Source organism: Rhinoraja longicauda, chromosome 6 (genome assembly GCF_053455715.1).
Source record: "Rhinoraja longicauda isolate Sanriku21f chromosome 6, sRhiLon1.1, whole genome shotgun sequence".
In the NCBI taxonomy this organism is placed as follows: domain Eukaryota; kingdom Metazoa; phylum Chordata; class Chondrichthyes; order Rajiformes; family Arhynchobatidae; genus Rhinoraja; species Rhinoraja longicauda.
Genome location: NC_135958.1, coordinates 795158 through 808303, shown reverse-complemented (window position 1 = coordinate 808303; position 13146 = coordinate 795158). Strand labels below are relative to the sequence as shown.

At 47.8% G+C, this 13146-nt stretch overlaps 1 protein-coding gene across 3 annotated transcripts in view; it reads right to left on the bottom strand.

The window, feature by feature from the left end:
- The window catches only part of slc9a5 (solute carrier family 9 member A5), a 148332-nt gene extending 139722 nt beyond the window's left edge, over positions 1-8610 (bottom strand). For all 3 annotated transcript variants that reach the window (XM_078400314.1, XM_078400316.1, XM_078400317.1), the window contains exon 1: positions 8417-8610. In XM_078400314.1, coding sequence (XP_078256440.1) covers positions 8417-8609 — 193 coding nt within the window. In that variant the 5' untranslated portion in view covers position 8610. The remainder of the gene's footprint in view (positions 1-8416) is intronic.
- Between the last annotated feature and the right edge of the window lie 4536 nt (positions 8611-13146).

Sequence of the window (13146 nt, the reverse complement as noted above, 5' to 3'; positions counted from 1 at the left end):
CCCTCCCTCCCTCCCCCTCCACCCACTCCATCCCCCTCAACCCCCCTTATCCTCCCTCCCTCCCTAGGAGATAGATTTAAACTTAAAAATGTGACTAACTTTAAAAATATAACACCGATTTCAATGTAACCTCTTCCGTTAGCACCAAAGGGACGACGGTGAGTAAGGTGGGCCTACAATTAACCATATAACCATATAACAACTACAGCATGGAAACAGGCCTGTCCGGCCCTACCAGTCCACGCCGACCATTCTCCCTGACCTAGTCGCGCTATCGTGTACCGTTTTGGCTTTAGTTCAGGAACAAACAAACGAGTTTCAGTATAGAGATGTTTTTGAATATTAATAATTTTTGTTCGACAATTTTGTAATTTGAAGAGATCGAAAGGATGAAATTCATATTTTGCAGGGGAACAAGGCAAAATTGTCCATTTGTTACATAACCACCATTGCCCACGCCCACCTCCCATGTTTGGCATTCAAATAGATGATAGAACTGAAATTGTGAATAAGTGCTAAATTGCCAACTTGATTCACGGCAGGCATTTTGCATCTGCCATTTATGTCAGATCCGTGACACAACTTTGTGGTGCTTGGCAGTTATGTCTCTCTCACACATCTTTGAGTTGCATCGTCTAAAGAAATGACCCTAATATATCACCATGAAATCCCAGATTGACTGTACAAAATAGCAAAAGCATCAACTTCTTATTAAAATGTGCACAACCACTTAAGAACAATTGGTACAGTGAGTCCAACAAATTAACAATTTGTACCATCAGTTTTATTTCAATCTCTTAAAAGCTAACTCAAATGTAAAAAATGTAATTTGATGTATAAAATTGAAATTATTGTTTCAAAACAATTAAGTTCTTTGCTAAAATTATTTAACTTAGTTGTGAGCAGTCACACTAACATTGAGTGCAAGTACTTGATCTATAGTTTTACGCCTAAAATTGCTGACCATGGTGGCAATATTACAAATTGAAATATCCTCTCAGACATCAATATTTAACAAGTATCCCAGTCATATACTAGCAAGTTGTGAATGTCAATTCAACCGTGGGTAATCTTTAACTTTTATGTGATGCACTAATATTCCCTCAGACAGCAGGACTGATATCATAAAAGATGAACCAGGCAGGAGTATTTTTTTGCATCAATGTAAATTTCCATATTTTAAAAGATCAACAACATAAAGTGATACAGTGTGGAAACAGGCCCTTCGGCCCAACTTGCCCACACTGGCCAACAATGTCCCAGCTACACTAGTCCCACCTGCCTGCGTTTGGTCCATATCCCTCCAAATCTGTCCTATCCATGCACCTGTCTAACTGTTTCTTAAACGATGGGATAGTCCCGGCCTCAACTACCTCCTCTGGCAGCTTGTTCCATACACCCGCCACCCTTTGTGTTGAAAAAGTCACCCCTCGGATTCTTATTAAATCGTTTCCCCTTCACCGTGAACCTATGACTTCTGGTCCTCGATTCCCCTACTCTGGACAAGAGACTCTGTGCATCTACCTGATCTATTCCTCTCATGATTTTATACACCTCTATACGATCACCCCTCATCCTCCTGTGTTCCATAGAATAGAGACCCAGCCTACTCAACCTCTCCCAATAGCTCACACCCTCTAGTCCTGGCAACATCCTCGTAACTCTTTTCTGAACCCTTTCAAGCTTGACAATATCTTTCCTATAACATGGTGCCTAGAACTGAACACAATATTCTAAACGCGGCCTCACCAACGTCTTTATACAACGGCATCATGACCTCCTAACTTCTATACTCAATACTCTGACTGATGAAGGCCAAAGTGTCAACAGCCTTTTTGACCACCTTATCTACCTGCAACTCGACCTTCAAAGAACCATGCACCCGTACTCCTAGTTCCCTCTGCTCTACAACACCACCCAGAGGCCTGCCATTCACTGTGAAGGTCCCGCCCTTGTTCGACGTCCTAAAATGCAACACCTCACACTTTTCTGCATTAAATTCCGTCAACCATTCCAGGAGACATGTTCCAAAGGAAAAAACATGTTTCTTTTCATATTCTCCAGATACAGAAAGACATTTCAATCCAAAAATAAATAAATATGTGCAATAAGTCAAATATTTGGGAATGATCAGATCAACATTCTGTTTACAATTTGTAGAAGCAAGTAACCGCAGATCCTGGTCTACACAAAAGAACACAAGTGCTGGAGTAACTCAGCGGGTCAGTCAGCATCCCAGGAGAACATGGACAGGTGACATTTTGAGTCAAAACCCTTTTTCTCAATTTGAAACAAGGAACCACAGAGTCTGAAGAAGGGTCCCGACCTGAAACGTCACCTATCCATGTTCTCCACAGATGCTGCCTGACCCGCTGAGTTACTCCAGCACTCTGTTCTCTTCTGTTTGTATTTCTCAGCTGCTACAGATCAATGTACTACCTAGTCCTTGCTGGCTTATGGAAATCAACATGTTATCCAGTTCACATTTGCCTTTTAAATAAAATCACTCGTCTTTTTCTTTCCTTATGGATTGCTGAAACAATCTTAGTAGCCCTCCCACTAACCGGATCTCACCAATACTTCAGAGAACATTCTGTGTTTCTCAGACTGAGGATCGTTTATAATTTCTGACTACCACTGCTGCACATTTCCAACCTTTCTGGAATTATAAATTTGTTATCCAAAAGATTTTCAATCTGATAGTTCTCCACAAAGTCCTTCACCTGGATAATATCTTTGGCAGGATTCCTGTTCTTTTTTCCTAATCGCACCCACACCCAGAACATACGTATTTTGTAAAGCAAAGAACCCTTTGGAGCTGTGGAGATTTCAGTTCCTGAAAAGGAGTTTCAGTAAGAGATTACCTTTACAGAGTGCAGAATAATCACTATGCAGATATTGAGTTTACTGACCACTGTTACAATCTGACAAATCTTCACAGTTCCAGCTGAGTATTACAGTCGGCTAAATGAGTGAAAGGCATCTCTCACTCTCGTGACAAAGTGCTCAGCTTCAAAGCTGCAACAGAATGGTTGAGGAAAAGACGCTGTACAACCAGCTCATGAACTTACACTTTCAACTCACTTGCTACAAACATTTTAGAAATCTTACAGGACTGCTTGAACTTGGAAATATCTTGTACTACTGACCATTAATGGACTATCACCGTTAAATATGAAAAAGCCACACACATTGTTATCAAACACATGGGGTGGCACAGTGGTGCAGCGGGTAGAGCTGCTGTCTCACGGCGCCAGAGACCCGGGTTTGATCCACACCTCGGATACCACCTGTGTGGAGTTTGCATGTTCCCCATGACCCCATGGGTCCCTCCTACATGCTAAGGATGTGCGGGTCGCCTGGTTCATTGGCCTTTGTAAATATTCCCCAGTGTGCAAGTTAGTGCTGGAATCTGGGAGCTGTTGATGAGATTGAGGAGAGATTTTACAAGAAGAAAAAACACCGGGTGGGACCAGCAAAATGGCGACCTCGCCAACAAACAGACATCCCTCTCCTCCACGACCGTCGGGAGGGAGGGGGGTCCTGCAGCTGCCCCTGAAGGCAATACTCACTCCTATCACGCAGAGAGAAGATTCAAGGACTTGCTCAAAGCAGCAAACTCTGGCCCATGGACCCACTCAGTAAAGCAGCACTCCCCGTGCCTGCTGGGAAACTCTGGCCCATGGACCCACTCAGTAAAGCAGCACTCCCAGCGCCTGCTGGGAAACTCTGGCCCATGGACCCACTCAGTAAAGCAGCACTCCCCGTGCCTGCTGGGAAACTCTGGCCCATCGACCCACTCAGTAAAGCAGCACTCCCAGCGCCTGCTGGGAAACTCTGGCCCATGGACCCACTCAGTAAAGCAGCACTCCCAGCGCCTGCTGGGAAACTCTGGCCCATGGACCCACTCAGTAAAGCAGCACTCCCAGCGCCTGCTGGGAAACTCTGGCCCATGGACCCACTCAGTAAAGCAGCACTCCCAGTGCCTGCTGGGAAACTCTGGCCCATGGACCCACTCAGTAAAAAAGGGGAATTCCAGATATAGAAAACCAAGACCATAGAGTGGAGCACACAGAGTCCCTGTGTCCCACCCCTCATCCCTGTGTACCACCCCTCATCCCTGTGTCCCACCCCTCATCCCTGTGTACCACCCCTCATCCCTGTGTACCACCCCTCAGACCAGCTGGCATTGTTAATCACCTCAAGCCCCATCTGTGGAAGAGATGTTGGTCGCTACATTAACCCCCGCTGGCCACCTCAGAACCCACAAATCCACAGAGGACGCAAGTTCTCCTTAATCCTCAGGCACTGTACAGAGAGAATTGAGTTGCACCACACTACAGCGAAGCAAAGTCCAAAATAACTCTCGTGAACGTACAGAATAACCCTGTAGTATCGTATCAATTCCAAGTTATTTGTCGTTATGTTACGTGTGGCACCGTAACTTAATTTGTAGCATCCACCTCCAAAAACTGTGGCTTCTAATCAGAGACCCAGGCTTGAGCTGAAAATGTATACAGGGAAAGGCTGAGGGAATTCTGCATCACTGTGATTCCTTTTCAATAATCTGCCCAATCTGCTGACTCAGGAAGATGTCAACATTTTGACAAAGACACTTTGATATTGATTAACAATAAAAGCATTTGCTCTACATGACACATTCTCTAAACGTAACTCACTGAAGTAGAAATCCTTCAGCAGAGCATGCTAATACAATATTGAAGGAACTCTAAAGCAAAGTACAACCAACCAAGGTCGTAAAGTAATGTGAGCACCTTCCATGAACCAAGAAGATTTCAGCTTTCACTCTACAATGGTTTCAATTTTAAGAGCCAATTCTAATCAAGATTTTAATTTCTGATCAGTCCCTCGTGATACCAGTTTTAAAATGAGCAAGTCTTGGCAGGAGAGGTTTCAGCCTTGATACCCCCACTGGTGCACACAGATGTTTACTGTTGAGGTCCACTCTTTACAGAGTGAGTGTTGCAAGAATAGTGTTCCAGTGGTGCAGAAGAAAACTGTACAAATATGAAAATTAACCACGAGAGTGAATGAAACGTCATATTTCTCACAGATGCTTCAGTAACAGTGACCACAAAACTGTGGTCGTCCTGAAACTAACAAGTTCATGTTTTTTAGGGTAAGACCTGCCATTTTTGTCCAGTCATAATTGCTTCTACTGTCTATAATGGCATCTTCCTGCAGTTCCGGAGCAGCTTGGTAACCCAGCACATACCTGAACATCACGTTTACCTTTCTTCCCCTGGCTTCCCCTGGTAAAGTGGGAATAGCTCAGATGAGATGTATTACTCAGCCTTCCCTTGGAACCCACTTTGCAAAGTCCCACATTAATTGATAATTTCTTCAAAAACCATCAGCATTTCTGGGACTTCCTCTGGATCATTGCACCAGTCCCTGAGATTGCAAGGTCAGTAACATTACCATTATGTCACTATTCCAACTATGTCTAAACTTTGGACAGACTTCTCAAACACATCATTGGGGGCATCTGTTTATCCATGTTTCTTAAATACCCCTTTAATAGCCTCCTTTCACCCTGGTTCCTACCTCTGCTCTGCCCGATTACAGCCCAGTAATCAGCTGCTGTAATCACAGCATGCTGTCACCTTTTGACGAACCATGACCTTCAATACAATACAGTCAATCATCCATTCCTCTTCAACCTTTCACCTGAAGCACCAATCTTGGATATATTGCTTCCTCACCGAAGGCAGAAATTACTCATCCACACAATGCCTTGTCCCCTACACAGGGGGATGGGGGGGGGGGGGGGGGGGGGGGGGGGAGGGGAGGAAATAGGAGGCTGCCAATGTCCCTGATTAAATATCATGCTCTTTCTCCCTCAATAGATCAAATCTGGCCCTTACTGTCCACAAATCCTCTCACAATTTCACCACAACTTTACTACATCCTCCTGCCACACTTCAATTTTCTAGACACTCGGGATTCTTAAAGCTCATGTGTCCCAGAGTCAGATGTTGGGCTAGGCTTTGACCTTGGTTGACAAGCCCCTGTCAGTGAATGTGGGGCCAGTTTTTGGAGTTCAGTTGTGCTACAGGATGATATATTCATCCTTATTCCAAGTTTAGAACAAGTACGCTATGAGAAAGAGTTACTGCACATAGAATGACCTGACATTAGATCAAGGAGATTGTGCCTTCAAAAGGGATTTACTGCCAGTGTAATGCCCTTGAACTCGTTATTATTTGAAAGGTACCAAATTAGAACATCCATTATGTAATACTCTCCGTCCACAGCTGCCTTCCAAGCGAGTCAAATCTGTAATCTAACTTACCATAGCTCAGGTAAACTCGACTAAAAACAATCCAGTGAAAACCAGCATCTGCAGTTCCTTCCTACGGAGTCAGATAACCGGAAAACCAGAATTAATATTCATCAGTCTGAAGAAGGGTCTCGACCCGAAACGTCACCCGTTCCTTCTCTCCTGAGAAGCTGCCTGACCTGCTGAGTTACTCCAGCATTTTGTGAAATAAATACCTTCGATTTGTACCAGCATCTGCAGTTATTTTCTTACATTAATATTTATGGATGGCACTGCCTTAAATATCCAGCAGAGAAAATTGACAGCACATGGACCACACAAATGACATTTCAAACCCATTTACACTTATATTAAATCTATTTAATAGCTCGTCCCGATTGCCCAGCACCCAAGACACAGCTGCATAATTTACAGGCATTAAGGCCATCCAGTTCTCACCCTGCCATGCAAACTAATTGCGCTAACCGATACTCCAGAAATAAAACACGTTTAATTGAGTGGACTGGCTGAGAAAGTACTTGGTAACAAAATAAGAAGTGACGGAAAGCCATAAACTCGTTGATCTAATCTCAGAACACTCGACGCCTTTGACAGTCTCTGATAGAGAACGCGATGTAAACGTGGAATGTAGATGTACATATCTCCTCCTGCAGCACTTAGCTCTAACTCGTGCCCAGTCTCGGAGACATTCGCCAACCAGGCCCAGCATGAACACCTGGAACTGAGCATTGGCACCGGCAGCAACCCTTCAGGTCAGCTGTGTGGAGATCTGTCCTCTGTACTCCGGCACCTATGTTATATGTTCTCTCCCTCTCTCTCTCAGCTACGCAGGGGACTTGAACACAGAACACAGAACACAGATGCCCAAAGTATACCAGAGTCATGGACTCATAAAGTCTTACAGCGCGGAAACAGGCCCTTCAGTCCAACTTGGCCACACCGACCAACATGCCCCATCTACACTAGTCCCACCTGCCCACACCGACCAACATGCCCCATCTACACTAGTCCCACCTGCCCACACCGACCAACATGCCCCATCTACACTAGTCCCACCTGCCCACACCGACCAACATGCCCCATCTACACTAGTCCCACCTGCCCACACCGACCAACATGCCCCATCTACACTAGTCCCACCTGCCCACACCGACCAACATGCCCCATCTACACTAGTCCCACCTGCCCACACCGACCAACATGCCCCATCTACACTAGTCCCACCTGCCCACACCGACCACCATGCCCCATCTACACTAGTCCCACCTGCCCACACCGACCAACATGCCCCATCTACACTAGTCCCACCTGCCCACACCGACCAACATGCCCCATCTACACTAGTCCCACCTGCCCACACCGACCAACATGCCCCATCTACACTAGTCCCACCTGCCCACACCGACCAACATGTCCCATCTACACTAGTCCCACCTGCCCACACCGACCACCATGCCCCATCTACACTAGTCCCACCTGCCCACACCGACCAACATGCCCCATCTACACTAGTCCCACCTGCCCACACCGACCAACATGCCCCATCTACACTAGTCCCACCTGCCCACACTGACCAACATGCCCCATCTACACTAGTCCCACCTGCCCACACCGACCAACATGCCCCATCTACACTAGTCCCACCTGCCCACACCGACCAACATGCCCCATCTACACCAGTCCCACCTGCCCACACCGACCAACATGCCCCATCTACACTAGTCCCACCTGCCCACTGGCCCACATGCCCCATCTACACTAGTCCCACCTGCCCGCGCCTTGCCCACATCCCTCCAAACCCGTCCTATCCATGTACTTGTCTAAATGTTTCTTAAACGGTGTGACAGTCCCTGCCTCAACTACCTCCTCCGGCAGCTCGTTCCATACACCCACCACCCTTGGTGTGAACAAAGTTACCGATCGGGTACCTATTAAATCTCCCCCCCTCCCCTCACCTTAAACCTGCGTCTGGTTGTTGATGGTTTAATGATCATGCTCGTGTCAAGGGTTGATCAGCTTGTGAAGAGGGGCATGAGACTGCGGGGTGGGAACACGGAGGGTTTGTCCTGTATACTCTGTGCCAGGGAGCAAGGCTTGGGGACAGGTACTCACGGATTTTGGCCAAGCTGGCGACCAGGATCCACACGGCCACCAGGTAGGGTCCTTGCACATGCACCCACTCCCACCGGACCATCTCGAAGCTCGCCGACCCGTAGGCGTCTCCTTCCTCCACCGTGCTCCGCATTCTGGCCGCGGAGCTGACGGTCAGCGGGGAGACGCCGGCTTCTTGCAGCAACTCTGCCATGGTGGAGTTGCGGCTTGTGTGGGGGGGGGGGGAGGTGGGAGAGTGTGGGAGAGTGAGAGAGAGAGAGAGAGAGAGAGAGAGAGAGGGAGTGAGGGAGTGAGAGAGTGAGGGGGGGGGTGGAGGCGCGGACAAGGCGGGCGGCAGTGGGAGAGGGTGAGAGAGGGTGAGAGAGGGTGAGGGAGGGCGAGAGAGGGTGAGAGAGGGTGAGGGAGGGTGGACGAGGGAGAGTGAAAGAGAGTGAGAGAGGGAGTGGAGATGCGGACGGGAGAGGGAGAGTGAGGGAGTGAGGGGGATGGAGATGCGGACGGCAGAGGGTGAGTGAGGGAGGGGGATGGAGATGCGGACGCGAGAGAGTGAGAGTGGGAGGGATGGAGATGCGGACGGCAGCGGGAGAGTGTGAGAGGGGGAGTGAGAGCGAGAGGATGGAGATGCGGACGCGAGAGTGAGAGGGGATGGGGGTGGAGATGCGGACGGCAGAGGGTGAGAGTGAGGGGGGGTGGAGATGCGGACGACAGCGGACAAGCGGCGCCCCGAACCCGGACTCCCGCCTCGCCCCGCCCCCACTCGCCTCCCATTGGCGGAGCCGGCGCTGCGCCCACGTGACCGACGCGTCCCAGCCAATGAGGACGCGGATCGCACAGTATCCACTCGCACATTGATACATCGCGCGGACACCACGGTAACACATCACACATTGATGATCAGACATCGATGGTCTACGGTCCCTGCACTCACACCACGGTAACGAATTATACATTGATGATCACAGATGATCTACGATCCCTGCACAGACACCAAGATAACAATTTATTATCATAGATGATCTATTATCTTTGCACAGACACCAAGTGCTGGAGTCACTCAGTGGGACGGGCAGCATCTCTGGAGAGAAGACACGGGTGAGGTGTGGGTTCGAGACCCGGCTTCAGGCTGATACATCGGACGTTCGCTGCCCGGCTCCGTCCGCACCTTCACAACTGTTTCCAATATTAAACAGCAGAACGTGGCATTTATTTTTTAATTGTTAATTTGTACCCCCCTTGTTTTCATTGCAAAATAAAACTAAAATAAGAATTAAGTCAAATATCGCAGTTAAATATCCCTTCTCCTTGTGACCACGCACTCCGCCGCCGTCCCGGGCTGAAGATGATGGACTTTACTGTCTGGTTGCCCGGGTAGATGGTCGAGCTCTTTCTCAGGTACACACAAAGTGCTGGAGTAACTCAGCGCCCAGAGATTTAAACCAGCATCTGCACTTCTACACATTCAGCCGGCCCTTTCTACACAGGTCTACTTCTTCAGTCTGAAGAAGGGTCTCGACCCGAAACGTAACCCATTCCTTCTCTCCTGAGATGCTGCCTGACCCGCTGAGTTACTCCAGCATTTTGTGAAATAAATACCTTCGATTTGTACCAGCATCTGCAGTTATTTTCTTATACTTTCTACACAGGTGTCGGCTGCAATCTGCTGTCGGCAAATAAGGAAATATGTGATGGTTGGCAACTATTAGCCCGGGAACAATCTCTTCCTATCAATAGACAATAGGTGCAGGAGGAGGCCATTCGACCCTTCGAGCCAGCACCGCCATTCACCTATCCACTAAAATGTAAACAGGAAAGTGGGTTCGGTTTTTTAAGAAAAAATACGGTTGCAAGAAATGCGAGAACATAAATGCTAGCATTCCCTTCCACAAAGTCAAGCAACTTGTTACTTGTGACTGTGTTTCCACAGACTCTGACTCAGAATCCTGACACGTTAACTGCGGGTTAATTCTCTATCACATGCGCTGGGATTGTTGTGCTCTGTGTGGTTTTCCCCATCAGGTGGGTTTGTTGATTTGCATTGGAGGAAGGCAATGTGCACAGATGCCAATGGTCACAACGCCATGGACGAGCAGGATCATGGAATAGTTCACAACACCATGGACGAGCAGGATCATGGACTATTGCAACTTGCACCGCTCCTTGTGTTTTCCGTGAAGGTGGGTGGGAGAAGAGCCACAGCGAGGGTTGGCTGCAGGCAGGTGAGTGGGAGACAAGGAGCATTTACAAACAGCACCAAGGGCCCGGCGCAAGGTGTTCCGTGAAGGTGGGACAACAAGACATCCCTTCAAAGTCGGCAGAGGAGCGGCTGGTGGAGGAGTGAGTGAGTGAGGGAGCGAGTGAGTGAGTGAGTGAGCGAGTGAGTGAGTGAGCGAGCGAGTGAGTGAGTGAGTGAGCGGCTGGTGGAGGAGTGAGTGAGTGAGTGAGTGAGTGAGCGAGCGAGTGAGTGAGTGAGTGAGCGGCTGGTGGAGGAGTGAGTGAGTGAGGGAGCGAGCGAGCGAACGAACGAACGAACGAACTGGACTGGACTGGCCCGGCAACTCAAGTAGCAAATTGGGAAGTTAGCAAGTTAGTCAATTAAACAGTGAAGATAAGCAAGATAAGCAGTCTCTCCCGGGGAGCAGGCAGTCTCTCCCGGGGGGCAGGGCAGTCTCCCCGGGGGGCAGGGCAGTCTCCCCCGGGGGGGGCAGTCTCCCGGGGGGACAGTCTTTCGGGGGGGGGGGGGCAGTGTCCGGCCGCCAGTTGGAGAGGGTGAGACCATACAAGGAAAAAGTAAGCAAAGAGTGGGAGTAAACGGGTCCTTTTCAGAATGTCAGGCAGCGGCGAGTGGAGTGCCGCAAGGCTCGGTGTTGGGGCCGCAACTGTTTATAATATATATTAATGATTTGGATGAAGGAATTAGAAGCATCACTAGCAGGTTTGCGGATGACACAAAGCTGGGTGGCAGTGTGAACTGTGAAGAGGATGTTAGGAGGTTGTAGGGTGACCTGGACAGGTTGAGTGAGCGGGCAGATGCGTGGCAGATGCAGTATAATATAGATAAATGTGAGGTTATCCACTTGGACGGCAAAAACAAGGAGGCAGATTATTATCTCAATGGTGTTAGGTTAGGTAAGGGGGAAGTGCAGCGAGACCTGGGTGTCCTTGTACATCAGTCACTGAAAGTAAGTGTGCAGGTACAGCAGGCAGTAAAGAAAGCTAATGGCATGTTGGCCTTCATAACGAGAGGATTTGAGTATCCGAGTAAAGAGGTCCTTCTGCAGTTGTACAGGGCCCTGGTGAGACCACATCCGGAGTATTGTGTGCAGTTTAGGTCTCCTAATTTGAGGAATGACATCCTTGCTATTGAGGCAGTGCAGCGTAGATTCACAATGTTAATCCCTGGGATGGTGGGACTGTCATATGAGGAAAGATTATAAAGACTGGGCTTGTATTCACTGGAGTTTAGAAGGATGAGGGGGATCTTTTAGATTTTTTTTAGATTTAGATTTAGAGATACAGCGCAGAAACAGGCCCTTCGGCCCACCGGGTTCGCGCCGCCCAGCGATCCCCGCACATTAACACTATCCTATACCCACTACGGACAATTTTTACATTTACCCAGCCAATTAATCGACGTACCTGTACGTCTTTGGAGTGTGGGAGGAAACCGAAGATCTCGGAGAAAACCCACGCAGGTCAAGGGGAGAACCTACAAACTCCGTACAGACGGCGCCCGTAGTCGGGATCGAACCTGAGTCTCCGGCGCTGCATTCACTGTAAGGCAGCAACTCTACCGCTGCGCCACCGTGCCGCCCTTATAGAGACGTATAAAATTATAAAAGGACTGGACAAGCTAGATGCAGGAAAAATGTTCCCAATGTTGGGCGAGTCCAGAACCAGGGGCCACAGTCTAAGAATAAAGGGGAGGCCACTTAAAACTGAGGTGAGAAGAAACTTTTTCACCCAGAGAGTTATGAATTTGTAGAATTCTCTGCCACAGAGGGCAGTGGATGTCAATTCACTGAATGAATTTAAGAGGATTAGATAGTGCTCTATGGGTTAGTGGAATCAAGGGATATGGGGAGAAGGCAGGCACGGGTTACTGATTGCGGATGATCAGTCATGATCACAATGAATGGTGATGCTAGCTCGAAGGGCCAAATGGCCTCCTCCTGCACCTATTGTCTATGTTAGTTCCAATCTTGTTCTCAACCAGCTAGTTTTTGTTTAATTCATTCATTAATCGATGAAGCAAAAACTATTTTTGCAGTGAGTTTGTAAATTATATCCAGAAGAACAGGAGCTGGGAAAATAATTTATGTAACCTACAGTCGATCTTGTTCACTTTAAATCTCTCTCTTTTTATAATAACATCAAAACACTTTTCAATTTTCAATAACTGAAATGAATGCTAAACAAAAATAAATATAACCAAGACTCAGAAATACAAAATTGCTTAAATAAAATAAGCACTATAGATAAATGCTCCAATATACTGCACTCAACTTGAAATCTGTAGCACTGGTAAATATTGCAGATGTGCATATGCATGTCCAGATCTTTCCTTTAAGTGTTTGTGCCTTTGACCACGCCGATCCATCTGTATCTTTCAATCTCTGGCTCCATTGCAGCATTTCTCTGTTGTGCTCACTGCAAACAGTTTTTGTTTCATTAATTAATGAATTAATTAAACAAAGACTCCTTTGAATCCATTGGATCCATGTGCAGAAACT